This window comes from Lepus europaeus, chromosome 11 (genome assembly GCF_033115175.1).
Source record: "Lepus europaeus isolate LE1 chromosome 11, mLepTim1.pri, whole genome shotgun sequence".
Taxonomy (NCBI): domain Eukaryota; kingdom Metazoa; phylum Chordata; class Mammalia; order Lagomorpha; family Leporidae; genus Lepus; species Lepus europaeus.
Genome location: NC_084837.1, coordinates 41,977,128 through 41,995,765, shown reverse-complemented (window position 1 = coordinate 41,995,765; position 18,638 = coordinate 41,977,128). Strand labels below are relative to the sequence as shown.

At 48.6% G+C, this 18,638-nt stretch overlaps 1 protein-coding gene across 2 annotated transcripts in view; it reads left to right on the top strand.

Moving 5' to 3' along the window:
* Nucleotides 1-7,809: 7,809 nt before the first annotated feature.
* Nucleotides 7,810-18,638, top strand: part of NPAS3 (neuronal PAS domain protein 3) — a 913,697-nt gene continuing 902,868 nt past the window's right edge. For both annotated transcript variants that reach the window (XM_062205293.1, XM_062205292.1), the window contains exon 1: nt 7,810-7,967. In XM_062205293.1, the coding sequence (XP_062061277.1) occupies nt 7,810-7,967 (158 nt within the window). The remainder of the gene's footprint in view (nt 7,968-18,638) is intronic.

Genomic DNA, 18,638 nt, shown 5'->3' with positions numbered 1-18,638 from the left:
AAAAATATTAACTTTATTAAATCTGGACCCTTAAGCACATATCTTTTAAGTGTTGCTTCTGATAGCATGGGAAGCACACATGCAGCACATTGCTGCATGCCCAGTTACAGTGAGCATCTCCAGAGCAGCAATTGGACAATCACTTCCTTGATTCAAAAGCTGAAGTAGCCAGATTTTTCATGAACTCCCATTTACACTTGAAAGAATAGCAGGCAAACTACCGTTATTTAGACTTGGATATTTGGCCTATGCCAAATTTCTTGAAAATAACATAATGTACTTGTCACTTGAAAGATAGTAACTAAGAACTAAAAATAAAGGTAACTGATAACATTTGGTTGCTAACAATAATAATAATATTCAAGTGAAAATGAGAATTTTAGGGAACTTGTAACTGCCATTGTGAGGTTGATGGCTTCCCAATGCTTAAAGGCTTTGCTGATCAGATTGGTAGTGATATTAGCAAATGTAACTTTTCAATATTGTGTAATGAAGTGTGTCAGTATTTATACTATTTCTATAACTCCATCAATATTTTTAAAATTCTTGATGTACATTGATGCAAAATCATGCATGAACAAAAATTCTACAGGTCAATAGATGTTCTTGAGTATACTATGAACCGTTTCTTTTGGTATACTCATGAATACCCATTGATTTGTAGATTTTTGTCCATGCAAGAATAAGGAAAGAGTAGAGAGGTTGGGAGTGTGGGTTGGAGGGAGGTAGGGTGGGAAATATCACATGCTCACCTATATATCTATATCTATATCTATATCTATATCTATATCCACACACACATATATATATACACATTATGTATAACATGAAAATTGTTCATCTTAATAAATAAAAAATTATCTTAAAAAATTAAGTTTCTTAATACGATCCCACACTACAACTAACTTATAAGAAACTACTACTTATTGAGTTACAGTGTAAAGCAAGGAAAAATATTCACAATTTTAATATCCACAAAAGATATTAAAATTTAACATATCTTTTCTAACTACAAACTGTGAGGCTGAAAGTTCTTCACATACAATCAAAACAGCATACCACAAAAGGTTGACCACAGCAGAGATATGGGAATCTACTTTCTACTAAGCCAGATATTAAAGGAGAACTAAAAAAAAATGTAAAGCATACATATCTACCTTTTTTTTTTGCTTTTGCTATGGATAAAAGTAACTTCTTTTTATGAAATTTTGTTAGGTAATAAGTTTATTTTTTAGATACAATAATAAAAATTTTAACATGTTTTAACTTCAGTATGGGTCAGTGGAGTAGATGTAATCCCAATCTGTTTTTAGTGGCTCAAAAACTTTAAAGAGCTAAAGGGAACTTGAAACAAAATGTTTGTGGTTGGTAGCACTAGGTTGTTCTCAGTGACGTATTGCAATTATTCCTATCCTCATTGATCCAAAAGATTTGGATCCTTGTTCCCAATAGGGGATCTGCTATCCAAATTGTATTTGTACTTTGTAAAGCTATTTTTTTTTATACCTGTACACTTCCTGTATGTGATGGGTGCCAGAGTGTACAACCCTTTATATACAGCAGAACTTCAGGTCTCCAGAAACCTGTTCCTAGCTTCAGGGAACATTTGCAGATCTTTTATTTGGTGTTACTAGGTATCTTTCTTGGCTTTGATTGAAAAAAATAGCCATAATTCCAGATATATTGTTAGAGAATTTAGAATAAATAGCAGTTCAGACTTGTTGACATTCATAAATAGAACATACAAATATTTCATTGAGTTATCATTGAGATTTCTTCTGTCTCCATGGAAGAGAACTCAAAAGTGATTTTAGAGATTATTCCATGGGAATGATTACCTTTCTTGGAGTAATCAATGTGAGTCAAGCACTAGATCCTTTATGTACTTTGTATCAATTGCTACAACAATCATTTGATAAATGTATTACTAATGTTACAGATGAGGGAATTCAGACATGGAGAAAGTCAATAAATTGCTTGAAGTCACTCGGTTTATAAATGGTAGAATCATAGTCAACGTAGAGTGCATGATTCTCAACCCATGCTCTGGACCGTGTTCTTATAACTCTCCTCCTCTGCTGTGTCTCCATCTCCCATCTCTCTCAGTCCACTGTTGTGCTTCTTGCTCCACAAATCAATCCTTGTCCTTAGGATACTTTGTTGCAGTTTGTTTCTTTACATATCTACTTCTGCTGATAAACTCTTGGCTCCCTACCAAACCTGACCAATCCATGTTTGCTAGATTGAATTAATACCAGGTTGCCAAAGCCAGCTTGCCCTTGACCCCTCACTCAGTGTATAAATAACTTGCCCTTAACCACTTAGTGTGTAACCATCATAAACCATCCAGACCAGTGGTTCTCGAATAAAGTGCCTGGACCAACTGCATCAGCATCATTGAGGAACATGTTAGAAATGCAAATGATTAGCTCCATCTCAGAGTTAGGGAATAAGATCTTGTACAGGTAAAGAGAAATTTGTGTTTTAAACAAACACGTTTAGTAATTCTGACGCATGCTGAAATCTGCAAACCATCACACTCAGTGAAGGAACATAAAAGTTTAATAAAAATAGGATGGAAACCAGTTATCTGATTTGCTGTGGTATTGCTTAAACAATATCTTATCTTAACAGAAAATGAAAACTTCATGTAAAGAAACTCATCTAGTATAGTTGTTTTCAAAATGAAAACAACAACAACAAAACTCCATCCAAAGCAATTAGCTACTCCTCAAAGCAGGCACTGCTTTAATAACTTTACAATCAGTAAGAAAATTCAGCGAAGAGTCCATTGTTTACATGGATATGCTTACCTGGTGGAACCAAATCAAACAGAAACAAAAGTTCCACTTAGTACTCCGTGCACTTTTCACTGAAACAAAAACTAGGATTGCTGCTGGACCTGCAGTGCTAGCACCGATTTTACCTCCATGGCTCCATGCAAGTTATGATCCTGCCACCAGTAACAGCAGGAGCAAACTGAAACCAACAGTGGGGACTCCTGGAGACTCACGGATTCATTTAAAGTCTTTAAACTTCAAAACCAAATCACCATCATGAAAAATTAAGGAAAAGCAACTTTTAAGATTGTTGTTTTCAGATGTTTGTCTTTAATATATGCTTTGAGTATTTTGTTATTTTGCATTTAAATGAATTTATCTTTAGGTGAGATTCGTTTGAGTTGCACATGTTTTTGGAGTAATATGTGCCATCATGTGACTATTTTAACCAAGAAAAACCATTTGGATATCTTTCCCCATTCACTTGGTTCTCTAAACAATTTTTCTTCCCCAGCTGCCTACTACTGAATTATAACATACAGCTAAAGAATTCTTTCTTCTAACTAAACTGCCTCTTTCTAGCTATATATTTATGAAGTTCTCTGAGAATTAGTTTAGCATAAAGCTTCAGCTATTTCAGTGTTGGACACATGTAGTATTAGTATGAAAAAATCCTCTTACATGTTCTATATGGATATGCATATGTTATATATGATTATTACATATTCTTAATTCCTTGTTTGGTCTTTTGAAATATCAAGAAGGGCTATATTTCTAAGTTTATGGTTTCTTTTCCTCCCATGATATTATTGTTTTGCTTTTGCTTTTGAATGGACTATGAGATATATTAATAGCAGATAAAATTTAACAGTAAGAGCTTGAATTTAATTTGGATTGAGGAATGAAGATGGAAAATTGGTGAAATCAAATATTTAACCCCTCTATGCAATGTGAAATCTTCCTCCGATGATATGGAGGGACCATAATATTAGCTCAGAGCTCTTCTTACAATGAAGATTGGCCTCTCAGATTGTTGTAAATTAACATATGAATTTGTTTATGGAACAAACTCCCTTATTTGCAGCACAATCACTTCAATAAAAACACCCAACATCAGAGTACAGCACTACTTACACTTATTCATTACATATAGCATATTTATTCTATTCATTTTATGTTTTGCTCTATCTTATCCTGATCTCTGTATCCTATTTTATTTTCCTCCTGTATATCTGATCAAAGTAAAGCAAAAATTAGAATCAAGCTTTGTCATCTCCTCTCTTCTACCTGTCATTGGCAGCTTCTGACATCCAATAGGGAAAATTCAGTAAAGCCTTTTTGGGAAATGGAAATGAATTTTCAAAATAGATATTTTTATCATATGACCAAAAGGCACAGTTGCACTATGACAACAAGGATGCAGATGTAAATATGTAATTGTGATATATACATGTGTGTGTATATCACATGCCTGCATTCAGGATTAAAACATCATGCAGTTCTTTTCTAAATGTCTACATGCACCAATATATACATTGAGGAGAAGGCTATAAAATGAAAAAGTATGCTAAGTTGAGCACTAACTGTGGTCTTTTTGGTGGAGTGAATGCTAAGGGCAATTTCTGAATACTGCTAAACAGCTACCAGCATGTCAAGATTTTAACTGAAGGAGCAGAGTAATGAAATCTGAATTACTAATGAGAGAATAAACTTATATTTTGCTCAAGGTCCTTAATGAACATGGAGATAAGCAGATCCAATAAGAAATGTGTCTCTCATGCATGCAAGCCCATCTTCTGACACCATACATGGAAGGATCAAATGCTGAGAGAGAGCAAACCTGGGCATTCTAAGGCAACCTATTGTGCATTTTTTTGTCTTTGAGTATTTTTATGTGTTTCTGGTTTAGAAAAGAGAACTTCTGGAGGGCAGACGCTAGGCTATTCTCTTAAATATAGGTATTTGAAAGCTTGGAACTTCGAACTTGAATGTGCTCATTAACCTACCTTAATAGTTTACAATTGGGGAGGCTTCAGCCTATACAGCTTTAAATGTCTAACAACAACACTCACTTGTTTCTAATGGGACAATTTTGCCCTTTTAGGCTTCAGAGCAAAAATTTCACTCCAAAAAGGAAGGGAAATGGGGTTACACATTTTCTGATCAACTACCCTGTGAAATCAGTGAATGAGGTTAACTGTCTCTTCCAGTCATAGAAATGATGCTGAAACAGTCAACCTCTTTGCTTACCAATAGGACTCGCTGTCAGTTGTGCACAAAGTCTGTGTGAGGGAAAGGAGTTTTTTGAAAGATGCTGCTATTTTGGCCAATATGGGTTTTCTCTCCCATCTGCCTCATTTGGGACATTGGAACTGCCCGACTCTGACCTGGAATATTGTATGACGTCAGCAGAGTTCAAGCGCACAGGGCGGCCTCTGCCCACTGGTTGGCCTAGGCTTCAGTGCTAGGCACACCCGCCACCTGGTGCGATGAGCCAGTATTTCAGACACAAAGCAATGGCCTGCATCCGGGTTCGTCTTTGGTCTCATTCATCAGCCTCCTGCTGGGCTTCCTTTGGCTAACAACAACACTGCAGGCCTGGACCAAGGCAGCTCCAAGGCGCTCCCGATCCTCAGGAGTCCCCGTGATCTCCCGTGTCGGGCAACAGGGGAGGCAAGGGAGCCCCCTGAGGGCTCTTCAGACCCCACCCTGAGGGCGAGCTCCCGGAAAGGGGGAGCATTCAGATCCAGGCCCTCAACTCTGCTAGGCTGTAGCCCTCGACGGGGCGGCCCGGCACCGCCCAGGCCCGGATGGCGCTCTCGCCCCCGCGTCCAACCGCCTCTCCCTTGACCCTGAACGACCCAGTGTCCCCAAAAGGCAGGCCATGGTCCCGCCAGAACACGCCCCCTTCTCTGGCCTGAGGGAGTCTGGACCCAGGTCAGGGCTTCAGCTACCTCGTGGGATCCCTCGCGCCAGCCACAGATGCTCATTGCTATTCTTTTTCCGTGCAACACGTGGGGGGACCCAGCAGTTTCATATCTCCTGGTATTATCTGCCGTCCAAAGCGTTTTCTTTGAGAGGAAAATGGAAACGCAGCTGCGCCGTGGGCCCAGCCAGCGCGAGCCGAGGCTCCCTCCCTCCGCTTGCCCGCGGCGGCCGCTCCGGAAGCTGCCGTGGGTTCGGGAAGCTCCGGGGGTCTGCCCCTGCAGGCGCGAGACGCCGCGGGCGACCACCACTCGCCTTTGTGCGTCGCAGCTGCAGCCCGAGAGTCAGCAGGGTGGAAGGGCGCGCCGGGATCTGCAGCCCCCGGCCCGTGTGCGGGCGGCCCCTGTCACTCTCGACCTCGGCAACTTCTGGCCAATGGGTCCTGGCTCTCCGGATTCCCGCGGGCCGGCTGCGCCCCAGGCTCAAAGGGTTAAACCTGTTGGCCAAGGGCCCGGGTGGCGGCGGTCGCCAAGCTTCGCTGAGCCCAACTTGGGTTTGCGCGGAGGGTGCCCGGGCCACTAGTCCCCCGGCTGTGGGGTCCGGGCCTTTGGCGTGCGGGGTGTGGAAAGGAGAACGAGAAGGGGGAAACCCGCAGCAGCGCCGGCAAAGTGGGGGCGCGGGATGGGAACGGAGCCCTAGCCCCGCATCCCACGGGGGTTGCTCCCACCAACCCCCCCTTCTCACCCCGCCGCCCGCAACTCCTCTCCCTGCTCACAGGCGGAAGAAAGGGGAGGAAGCGGGACAGCGGGGATCCCGGGCCGAGGTTGGGGGAAGCGGTGGACTCCCGGCACCCCCACCCAGCAGCGCGGGGAGGAGGAGGAGGATGCTGCGCTGGGAGAGGCTCTCCCAAACCACACGCACCCCGCCGCACCCCCTCGAGCAACGCGGGTGCAAAAATGTGGAGAAGTCGCGGGGGAGACGCGAGGAAATAAACGCACGTGTTTTCTCTTTTTGTTTCCCTGGTGGTTGGAATTGGCAGAGTTGGTCTCAATTGCGGCTGCTAATTTATTCGTTTCCTCGGTCGAAAGGGGCGTACCGGGGTGGGTCGGCGGGGCACACCCGGGTCCCTCTAGCCGGACCGCCGTCCCCACCTTCCGAGCTGGTGCGGTGGGATGGGGGAGACCGAGCCGCCCGCCCAGCAGGAGCGGGAAGAACCCGTTCGGATAACGGAAGCAAACTCTCCTTTGCACAAAAGCGGCTTCTTTTCCCCGCTGCGCTCCGCACAGCATCGCTCCTCACTGAGTATCAAGTTCTCTGGGAGCTCAACTTGGCGCTCGGCAACCCTGGCGCGGGCCGTCGCGCGCAAGGAGGGCACCTAGGGGTCCCGTCTAGGAGGGGCGGCCCTGCGCCCCCATGGCCGTGCACGCGGGCGCCAGTCCAGGTGGCTGAAAGCCGCGAGCCTGCCTGGATGCTGGCTATTTTCTCTAGAGAAAGAAGGGGAGCGAGCGCGCCGTCGTGCACTTTGGGTCGGAAGTGCGAGGCGAGTGTGTGTGTGTGTGTGTGCGCGCGCGCAGAGGGGGCGGGAAAGAAACGCACCCTCCACTGACGGTCATTCCCTTGCACCGGCCAAGTCCTCGCCAAGCCTCCCGGTGCATCCTTCCTCCGCCACCCCTCCCCTCCCCGCCTCAGCTGGGCTCGCGCGGCGCAGCCCGAGCAGCCAGTGAGAGCAACATCCTGCAAAGAGGGGGGAGCGCCGCTGCCCCCCAAAAGGGAAAAAAGGCCCCACCCTGACACGTTGGGTTGTTAGCAAGTCCCTCGCAAGCCCCCCGCACCTCTTCCCCGCGCTCGCGGCTCCCCCCCCCCCCCCCGCCCCCCAGCCCGCTGCGCGCACATCAAAGCGCCTCTCCGCCGCGCACAGTGGCCGCGGCTCACTAATGGGATTGCAGGCTGGTGCCTGGCTCCGCTGCTGCCGCCGCCGCCGCCGCTGCTCGCGCTGCTGCTGCTGCCGCCGCCGCCGCCTCCCGCGCCCGAGCCGGAGCCCGAGCCCGAGCCCCGCGCCAGCCCGAGCCCAGAGCCGCCGCGCCCGGGGGCCGAAGCCGCGGCGATGATCCGAATCTTTCCGGATTTCAGCGTGCAGGTGACGGCCGCGGCGGCCGGCGGGGCGGCCGCGGGGGTGCCGGCCGGCGCGGGCATGGGGAGGGCCGGCGCCGCGGCCAACGGCACCCCGCAGAACGTCCAGGGCATCACCTCCTACCAGCAGCGGTGAGTAGTTCCGCCCGGGCTGGGATGGTGCCTCCGCCCCGGGGTGCTGGGTTGGGACTCACTTTGCTCCTCTGTTTGGTGCCTGGCGACACACAGGCAACATTGCCAGGGCTCACTCTGCCTGCCCGCTCGTTCTACAGATGAGGAAGAAAATAATAATAATATAATTCACAATCCAGACTGGAAAGCATTACAGTGCGCTGGCGAAGTGAAGTCATCCTTCGCCCTCTGCCCGCCCCCTAAATCAGGAGCCTTGGCCCCGAGTAGCGGAGGAGTTGCAGCGAAGTCTGAGACGTCGCACGAGGTGCTTCTGCAAAGTTTGGGATCCCGGTCCCAAATTGCCGCAGAATTTTCTCCTCGCCTCTGCCGAGTGCGGACCCGCGCTGATGGACAGCCAGGGGGGCCAATTGATCACCGGAGGCTGATTGATCATTTGTTTCCAAACAGACTAGGAACGATTTTCACGTGTAGCGGTAGCCTTGCGATTCTACATAATAGTGTTATCATGTCACCTGTTACTACAGGGAACTACAGCATGAAATCCGAGTCTCTTTGGCGCTGTTAAGTATTCATTTTAAACGCATTATAATGCAAATGCGTGAGATTCGGAGATCCGAGCTCGCAAGCAAATTTCACAAAGTTAGGCTAGGTGGTGTGAAGGAAGTTTTAAAGTATTGCTTATTTGCATTTCTCCAAAGCATATTTGCAGATATCTTTTAAAAAATGCCAGATGTGATACTGAAACAGGAAATATTCTTTGACTCAGATAGGGAGGGAAGGGGGAAATTTTACCACCATCACCAGCCCTAGAACCCTAAAGTTTTTTCCTGAAGAACAACTTTCGATATTCCAAGCTTTTATCAAAAATGTAATCCACAAACCTGCGCTGAGAAAAACGAACAATGTAGTGTGAAAGGTGAGCTCAGTTTTCTATGAGATGGAAGAAAAAAGAACATATGAAAGTGTGAAATTAAATATTTGTGTTTCCCAGGTTGCACACGATTAACCATCTGAGAGATTTGCCAATGGCATTTAACTTAAAATATACACAATGCATAATTCAAATAACAGTTCCTGTTTTTACCTTGTATTTCAAACTTCATTGATTTGAGAACCTTTGATTTGAACCAACAGTATTTAAACTGAAAAGGTTAAGATAATCGATCATGCCATATTTTGTGCCTTCTAACCAGTGGCCCAGTGACCAGAGCAGATTTTGCATAACACACTGAGTGCTTTCCAACTTGATGCCCAGTATTGCACATATTCTGTCGAAGACTTCATTATGGGCTCTGCTGATTGTTGGAAGTTTTAAAAAGAGTCTAAGAATAATTCAAAAAGGGACTATTCCTTGGCCAAAGAGATTGTTTTATTGAAATGATTTTAGTCTTGTTTTACTTCAGTGATTACAAGAACGTTTAGCACAAAAGCTCTGCGAATCTTTCTAACATAAAGGACTAAACAAGAGTTAAAGGTTTTTTTTCCCCCTTTTCATGGCTCAGGTATGTCTTTTTTTTTTGTCATTTATAAAACATTTCAATGACAATAGAATCTGGCGGTCAGTATTAGGAAGTGCAGGCAATAGTACAATAGTGTGATCTGTGCAGTAGGGAGTCAAGGCTCAGACATGTCAGGTGGCCTTTGCAGGATTTCAGGGCCCTCTGGGGACCGGAGCTACCCTAGGAGATAGGCACTGGGCAGAAGGGGCAGTCTAAAACGTCCAGCCTTTGCGTTTGCTCAGAGTGTTAGTGTTGTCCTCCACCACCAGATCATCTCAGGGCTCATTTTCTCCTCAAGACTGGAGCACCCAGCAGTAGTCCCCCTTGTCTGACACCTGCACACAGAACGGGTCCTTCTGCCTTCCTCTTTGGATTTGGGCTATTTGTCAAGCCTTTGAACGCCCCCGCAGTTCTAAAGCCTAAGGCTTGCCAAAGGGTCAGCCCTCAACTTCAGCCGTTGGGATGTATTATCCCTTCCTTCCCTTTCCATGTCTTGTTACTTTGGCGGAAGAGAACATGATCGCTGTGAAAAATGTAGTCTTCTTTGGTTTTGTGTCTCAGATTTGATGACACCTGTTACTGTCCTGAACTGGAGGGAATTTGGGGGCCCGAAGGCTGAGTCCTGTGGCAGGTGTGCTAACGATGGGGTGTGGGTCTGCAAGTCCCTGTCCCCCAGCACTTCTTGGGGACTGTGCGCCACCCACGTCTGTCTCTAGGGACTCCGAGTGCACACACTGAGTTTGCACCTCGGGCGCTGGATAGGTGTGCCAAACTGAATGGCAACACACCACCTTACAGAAGAAACATTTTCAGTACTTTTGGGAGTCTGACGAAGGAGTGACAGCAGGGGGGGGGGGGTGTCCGTCAAGCAGTGAGTTGGCTGCCTGTGTGGAGACCACAAGCCATTCCCATTTGTCACCTTGGGGCTGCTCTGGAGCCAGGACTTCCAACTAGCAACTTCCCCCTTCTGGAGTGGCCTAAGTAGGTCCCGTGGGCCACACCTGCCAGTCCCCAGCTCGGCAGCTCTCATCTTCTCCTGCCTGTAGAGTGTAGTCCAATGAGAGCTCCCACACCAGCAGGCCGATTCAGCACCACCACCACCAAACCCACAGAAGCTCTCCTGCCAAGTTGGCAGCTCCTAGCCCTGCCTGACTGCAAGGAGGGGATGCGGAGAGACCCCTTTTCAGAGCTTTGTTTCTGCACTTTAAGGCGGAATGCAAAGCCTCACACAGGACTGATGTCCGGCTGTCGGGCTCTTTTCAGTTATTCCAAGTGGAAATGCTCAGGGAGTAGTAGTGCTTTCTCCTGGCCCGCTTGACACGTGACTGACCCAAGTCTCCGCGCAAAAAGCTGCCCACACGCTGCTGCCCAGTGGCTAAGGGAGGAAGGCGCGCTGACCAGGGTTCTACCCAGGGGCCAGGATTCCAGGGTTGGCTCCACACCGAGTCGCTCTAGGCCTCGCTGCGCCCTAACGGGGCGGGGTGGCGACAGGGCTGGAGCCCAGAGGCCCGGCTGCCCAGTGCCAGGGAGCAGGCCCCGAGTCTGGAGGGGCATCTCAAGGGTTGGGCCATTCACCTGTGCACCTTGGGGGTGTGCACGCCTGTCTGTGCGCGACCCGTGCAGAGGCGCCGGCTCCGGGAAGGCGGCGGACAGTGCCGCCGCCGCCGCCCCCGCCCGCGCTCACTTCCGCTGCCCCGAAGGCGCGCGCGGGACGCTGTCCTGCCCCGGCTCACTCCCGCGGCCGCCCAGTTCCTCTTTCGCTTTCTTTCTTGGCTTCTGGCTGCGATCCTCCAGAGAAGCGAAGTGTTCGCAACTGCAACTGAGTGGCGTTGTTGCGCCGGCAGCCGGGCTTCCCCGTCCCCCCAAAGAGAGCGAGCAGGAGAGAGAGCGAGCGAGCGAGAGCGAGAGAGCACGAAGGGGGTGTGTGTCTGCGTGCGAGGAGCGCTCTGGAGCAAAGCAGCTGGAAAATACCCAGAAATACTTTCACAGCGGTCAAGCTGGGAGCCCCCTGCGTGTCGTCCTCGTCCCCGCCCCTCGGGGCCTAGGCCCGGCCGCCCCGCCGGGGAGCGTGTGTGCCCCACCTGTCACCGGGCCAGCGCCGGCGGGGGCGGGGGCCGGGGGCGTGCGAGGCGGCGCGCGAGGCTGAGGAGCCGGAGGCGGCGGGGCCCTGGGCCGGGCCGCCCGCGGGGCCGCGCGGCCGCCTCCCCCCGCCGCCGCCGCCGCCGCCGCCTCCCCCTCCTCCTCCTCCGCCGGTCGCCTGTCTCCGCGCCGGGCATGTCTCGGGAGCCGGGGCGGCCCGGGCCGCGGGTGCTCTGCGGCGCATGGACGGCGGCGCCCGGCGAGCAGGGGGAGGAGAAGGCGCAGGCGGCAGAGGAGGCGGCGACCTGCGGCGGGGAGCACCGGCGGCGCGAGGGGACGGCCGGTCGCCGGCCCGGCTCGGGCCCCACTACTTTTCCGTAGCCTCCCCGCCTCAGCAGCGCGGCCGCTACCGCCGCCGCCGCCGCCACGGCCACGGCCACGGCCACGACCACGGCCGCCGCCCGCCGGGCCGCCGCCGCCGCCGCCGCGCGCGCCGCGCACGCCCGCACCCACTCCCGCCGCCCCACGCACACGCACACCCCCGCCCGCCCCGCGCCCCCACCCCGGGAGGGGGGGAGAGAGGCAAAAAGTAAGAGAGGAAAAAAAATAGCAGGAAGATGGCGCCCACCAAGCCCAGCTTTCAGCAGGATCCTTCCAGGCGAGAACGGTAACACTTTTCTGTTTATTGAACCTGCCGCCGGGGTGGCGGGGCCCGCGCCGCCGCCCGCCTCCTGGGCCGCGAGCCCGCGGGGACCGCGTCGGGGGCTTGCGGCGCAGCGCCCGCCCGCCTCCCGCGCGCATTGTCCGCCCGCGGCGGCTGCGGCAGCGAGCGGGCTCTGGCGGCGGCGGCGGCGCCAGGCTGTGCGAGCAGTCGCACCCCCCTCGGCTCGGCGAATGGAGTGACTCGCCGGAAAAAAAAAAAAAAGCAAAAAGAAAGAAATGCAAAAGAGGAAAGAAAAAAAAGAGAGCGAGCGAGCGAGACAGAAAAAGCGAAACAAGCAGAAAAGGAGAAGGCGCCGCAGTGTGCCGGGCAGCGGCGGCGGCGGCGGCGGCGGCGAGGGTGGGGGGCCGGGGATCCCCGGGGCCGCCGCGGGTCCCTTGGCAGCTGCTCTCGAGGAAGGGCAGGAGGCTGGGGAGGGGGAGGGCGGGCGAGGCGGGCGGAGGCGGGGAGGCCGGGGGCGGGGAGCGCGGAGCTCGCGCCAGGCCCGGCGGTGTCGCGCGGGGGCCGTCTCCGCGCCCAGCACTAGGCCGGGCCGCGCGCGAGCCGCGCGCCGCCACCACCACCACCGCCTCCCCGCCGCAGCCTCGGCCAGTCGGGGTGCCCGCCCGGCTCTGCCCTCCGCGCGCTCGCGCCCCTCTTAGTCCCACCCGCACCCGCACCCCCACTCCCACCCCCCTCCAGCCACGAAAAACCGCAAAAGCCAGAAGCAAACCCCTTTCGCTGCAAAGCCGCCGACGCACGGCGAGCTGCCCGGTGCGCCCGCAGTCGGAGCAGCTGTGCCCCGTTCGTTCCTGTTTGGGGAGCTGTGTTTTGAAAAAGTTCCTGGTGAGAATTGCATAGCCAGTCGAGCGTGTCTGTTGGAAGTTAGTTAAACTAGTGGAGCCGAAGGGAACGGGAGTTGGCGTTCCAAATACGCTGGCCCCGTCCTACGTGAATGGCATGCTGAGGATGCCCAGTAACCAAGCACGTGGTGTTCCCTCCCGCTGTCCACCCAGCCTACTTTGTTTGGAATCCGATTTGCTATTAATTGGCAGCGTTAATGACATGAGTCGCATATAGCATATTGGCCGAGGAATGCCTCAGTAGGAAGCATGAAATGTTACCCGTTGACTCCGGAGGAAAACAAATACGGTCCGGTGGGCACCCCCACAGCACGGGCAAGGGACCCTGAGTGGCCTCGCAGGCTTCCGTGGACGTGGAAGGAAGATGAGGGACCTGCAAGATGCGATTGCTGTTACGTGGCCAGTTTTCTTTGTGAGACCACAGACTGCGTTGAGGCAACATAGAATGGGACCCAGAGTTTAACATCAGGAGAGGCTGGGAGAGCCTCAGATGTCAGTGCCTTTAAAAGCTGTTCTGTTTAGAGTGTTGCTTGTTTCTGTCGTGCAAAAGGGATGGCAGGCTTGTCAGGATTTTGGAACTAGTTTGGCTAAGTGGCTACCTTAGTGACTAATTCCAAACTCTCGATGAATCTGTCAAAGTCATGTATCAAGGTAAATCATCCAGAATCCAGTTTTAAAAAGAGGTTAAATGTACACAGCGTTAACTGTGACTCGGTAAGGGCAGAAGACCTGACAGCTCCTATAGTTACAAATGAACATTTAATTCTTAAGAAATACTAGTGTTTTGTGATGAATTCACATATTAAATATTTTACTCTTAGAGGTAGAGAAAATAATCTATTGCAACACTGTGCAAGCCTTTTGATGGCTATTTCTTTTCTAACATGGTGACAAATACTTTTTGAAATCAGAAGTTTCTAATTGATTTCCTTCCTCTTCCTCCTCTTCCTTCCCACCTTCTCCTCTTCCTCCCTCCCTTCCTCCCTCCCTCTATCCTTGCCCCATCCCTCCCTCTTTTTCTCCTTCCCTCCTTTCCTGCCTTCCACTTTATCCCTCCTTCCTTCTTTTCTCTCCCTCCCTCCCTCCTCTTTTCCCTCTCTCCCTTCCTCCTTTCTTCCTCCCCTCTTTCTTTCTTCCCCCGCAGTTCAGTTAGTAGTAAATGTATTTACTGGGTTGGCCTCAGTAATCTCTCTAGCAGTGGCCTATTTGTGTGCCATTTTGGGAATTTCTCTGAGATAGGAATCTTGAAGATAGAATTAATTTCTAGGGGAAACTTCATAGCCTGTGCATGAGCGCCTTCTTTATCACCTGTCTCCATTTGGCATTCGAAGAAGGTAAATCAAAGCGTGCGATTTGTTATTCTGCTCCACTTGAGAGCTGAACTAAATAACACTTGGTCTGAAATTCTGATTGAAGTTGTAGGAGGATATACTGTATTTAATTTAATGCCCTTTAATAGCATCTTCTTGTTCAGCTTGGATGCTGTCATTTTAAAGGTTGGATCTGAGAAGGTTTAACCTATAGGGAGAGGGAGGAGTAATAACGGGGCAAGGGGGCAGAGGAACATTACAGAGGCGATGAGGGAGGGAGTTATAAACTAAGCATTGCAAACAGCAATAATCACAAACTTGGCCTGTTATCCAAACAGTTGTTTTATGCCCCAAGGGTTTGGTTTGTTATCAGGGTTTAAATGCTCTTAGCACTGTAAGTGTAAACATTACACCTGAAGTTGCTTTGGTTCGGTAATGAGAAGTCAGCTTGTTTGGGAGGAGGATGTTGCTCCTGGTTACCTGCTTCAGCTAGGTTGAGGCCGTCGCCCAGTGCGTTTGCACTTGGTGCCGAATTTGCTGCTTCACGGGAGTGTTTCTCTGTAAGTGTTGAACACAGATGTGTTTAGAGGAGGTGACTTTCTGTGGACGCGTTGTAAGTTGTATCCTTCCATTTACTCCCACAACAGTTTCCAAATCACCGATTTTACAAAAGCATTTATGGAGACTACTGCTTTTCAAATATACTTGTGGTCAGAAACTTCCATAGGAAAAAAAAATCTGTCTTTTGAATTGTCTCCTTTATTTATGAAATGGCTGGCTTAAGTTTGAGAGTACAGAGATCATTCCTTATAAGTTTTAGAAAAAGCCACTTGTTCTTGACAATGCCTTTCTTTACGATGTAGTGCTACTCAGATGTCTCCGAATCCTACATACAGAAAGTGCCTCATGAGATCCTGGAAGAGCAAGCTGGAAACTCTGTGTATAAACTTGTTCGATTTTCCTGAAACTCCAATAGATTTCAAATTATGGAGCGCTGCCACAGAGATTTTTCTGCTTTGTGGATGTATAGGGCGGAAAAGCAGACGGATGCCCGTGCTCGTTTGCAAAGCATAGTCAGGTAGCATGGAATTATGGGTTTAAAAAGTAAAGGTGGGGTGGAGATTTTTTTTGGAGATCTTTCTCTATACAGTGTAAAGCTTACACGGAGTGATAAATGATGATATGCATTGTCTAACACATGCTTATATATATAAATAGCTCCACAAGATTGCTTAAATGATAATCGAAAATATGAAATAGGATGGCCTTCGTATCGCAAGGCCAAGGGTCCACAAATGGAAAAACTGAAATAATGAAATATTTCCAAGGCAACAGACTGTCAACAAGAACTGTAATGCATGGGCATATCCTAGATCCACGAGAGAGGATATTAGATGGCAGAGCTCCAGAGTCAAGAGTTCTAATGACCTGGATTACACAGGACAGCCCCCCCCCCCCCACTTCACAGCTTCCTGATTTCCAATTTCTCATTTATGAATTGAGAGACTCCAAGTAAGCAACATGCCCATCATTAGATTTCATTTGATACAGTGAGCAAACTGGAATTCAGTGTCACTTGACGCTTTTGGTCTCTTGCGAAAAGTTGCGTGAGGTATTTTCAGTGCCTGATGCTGTTTTGAGCAATGTTTCACTCCTCAGGTCTTTCTGTTTTCTTAAAATGTGACTTTGATGTTTGACTCACAGTTACGTGTGATGAGTACCCCTGCCAGCAGTAAATTTGGTAAGAGGTACGTGGCTCTTTAAATATAATGTACAAATTAGAACAGTTTGATAATTTCAGTAATGTGAATTTGGGGTTTATCCTGCAATTCTTCCATATATTTATTTAGCTCTAAAATAAAACCATTGTATGGGAATGACAGGATTTCTAAGAACCATTAACTTTTTTTCTCTGCCCTTCATCTTGGCGTGGGATTCCCTGGCATGTTAAATCGCCACCTGTTTGAAGTGCGACATGCAGTCCTGTATCTTTGGCGACATTTCCTGCAATTGGGTACAACACACCTGCACGTCCATACATACGAATAACATGCTTTTATAAAACGGCACTTTGGGGAGAGGTTACAGGCAGCTTCTGTTTCAGCTTTTATTTAGATTTTTTTTAAAAACAAACTGTCAAGATTCATACTTTGGCATCTTGATGGGGAATATGTCACAGAAGGTTCTCAAACACTCCAGGTAATGCTTTCTCTTGTAACCATCCTCAGGTGCTTTGTTATCCATAATAACCCCAGTCTGGTTTTTCTGCAATTGTGGTTTTCTTTCTTAGGCAGAATGTCACTCAATTTAAGGAGAGTGGAAGGCACATGAGAGTGGAACCAACCCTGCCCCATGCTGTGTTTTGCATGGCCTGCTTTTCCTACTTTACAGCATTTAATCATTTTAGTTTTTTTGTTTGTTTTTGTGTGTGTGTGTATGAACAGCTGTGTATTGCAATTGGTTTAGAATCCAGCTTCAGTTGTTTTATGGATGTGTCTTTAGCTGTTTAGGATGGCTGAGTTGGAAACTTAGTGAAGAAGTTAGTATGTTGACATTTTTCATTGAGTAGTTGATTAAATATTACGCTTAAAGTCTTAAATGTTACCAGAGTTGCACATACAGGAATATATAAAACTTCAAATATTTAAATCAGTGATTAGGTGAGAACTTCAAGAATTTATGGGAAAATTCAGTTGTTTGCATTTAATGATGTTAGTATTTTCACAGTCAATAGTGGCCTTTTTTTCCCCTCATTGGACAGTGTAATAAACCAACTGTAACTGAATGGTATTTTTACTGCGCTGGGCCTCATTAGTGTGAATAGGATGTTTGCACTATTAAGTTTGATAGAACCTTACATAGTTAGAATAATTTGTAGTAATATTAGTAATACTGCAGTGCATAAACAGGATATGGCTCAGAAAGAATAGAATGACTGCAGCTGGGCCTGCAAGGACCCCGGCAGTCACAAGAGGAAGCAGCCCCAGAGGTGGTTGTCTGTGTGCATTTGTCAGGTGTTATGTTGTGGTGCGTTAATTGGACTACCTCTAGTATGTGTACAAAATCATGGGGTGCACGATGATAGCCTTCTGGCCCTGGCCTGTGGTTATCAATGGGCTCTTCCACTCAGCTCTGCTTACCGAACCTCTGCCTTGGACCACAGTGGCCTGTGCTGGGGACAATGTTGGGTCCTGTGCCCTGTAAGAGCAGTAGCTTGGGTTGTAGACGTGCTCTTAGACTGGACATGCAAAATGTTATGGAGACTCAGAAAACAATCTTTTCTGGTGGGTTAAAAGTGCAGAATTCATGGAAATATAAGGTTATCTTTCCACTTCTGGCAGCTTTGTGTTCTGGCAAGATAGGCAACCGATTTGTAAACGATTGTAATTGGTTACTGTAAGTGGGTTAGAGGCTCAGAAGGAAAGAAAGGGAAGCATTGCTGACTGAATATAGGGCATTTCAAAAGTTTCATGGGGATGGAATGAAACAGTAACCTTTTTTGGGACAAACATTCTGAAATTCATGCAAATTTTTCATAATGCATTTTCTGTGACAGTTCGTACACCACAAGAAACTTACCCTTTTATTCCATTTTCCACAGACTTTTTGAACTATGCTTGTGTAAAGTGAAATTACAGATTTTAGAAAAGAAGTTTTGATGGGATTTGACAATTGATTGCATGTAATGAACACTTACTACACCAGCCGTGTTTCAGACACTGTATGCGATACTGCATGGTGATCTTCTCATTAATGTTGCCACTGTCCTTACTGTCCTTAGAATAGCCCCCACATATGGTAGAACAAATAGAGGCTAAACAACCCTAGTGAGGGTGCTGGAGCCAGAGATGGAAGAGAGTTTGTGTCCAATGAGGATTTAGGCCATGTGGTCTCTGTGGATGTGTAACAAGTGTGTGTGTGTGTGTGTGTGTGTGTGTGTGAGAGAGAGAGAGAGAGAGAGAGAGAGGGGAGATTGATAGATTTTCCTATTTTCCCAAATCAGAGACACAGGACTGTTGTCACACAGTTCAAGTAGCAGAAAGACTCATTAAACTACATGGCTAGTGACCCATGTTTCTTCTGTTTTGGTCCTTCATCAGGTATTTGGAGAACTTCTGAAAGGCAGTGTGAGGAGGAATCAGTGTGTGGAGTATCCTCACCTCACACTTCAACATTCCAGGAGATTTTAGGCCAGATCCACAGCTGTGTATACGTAGGGC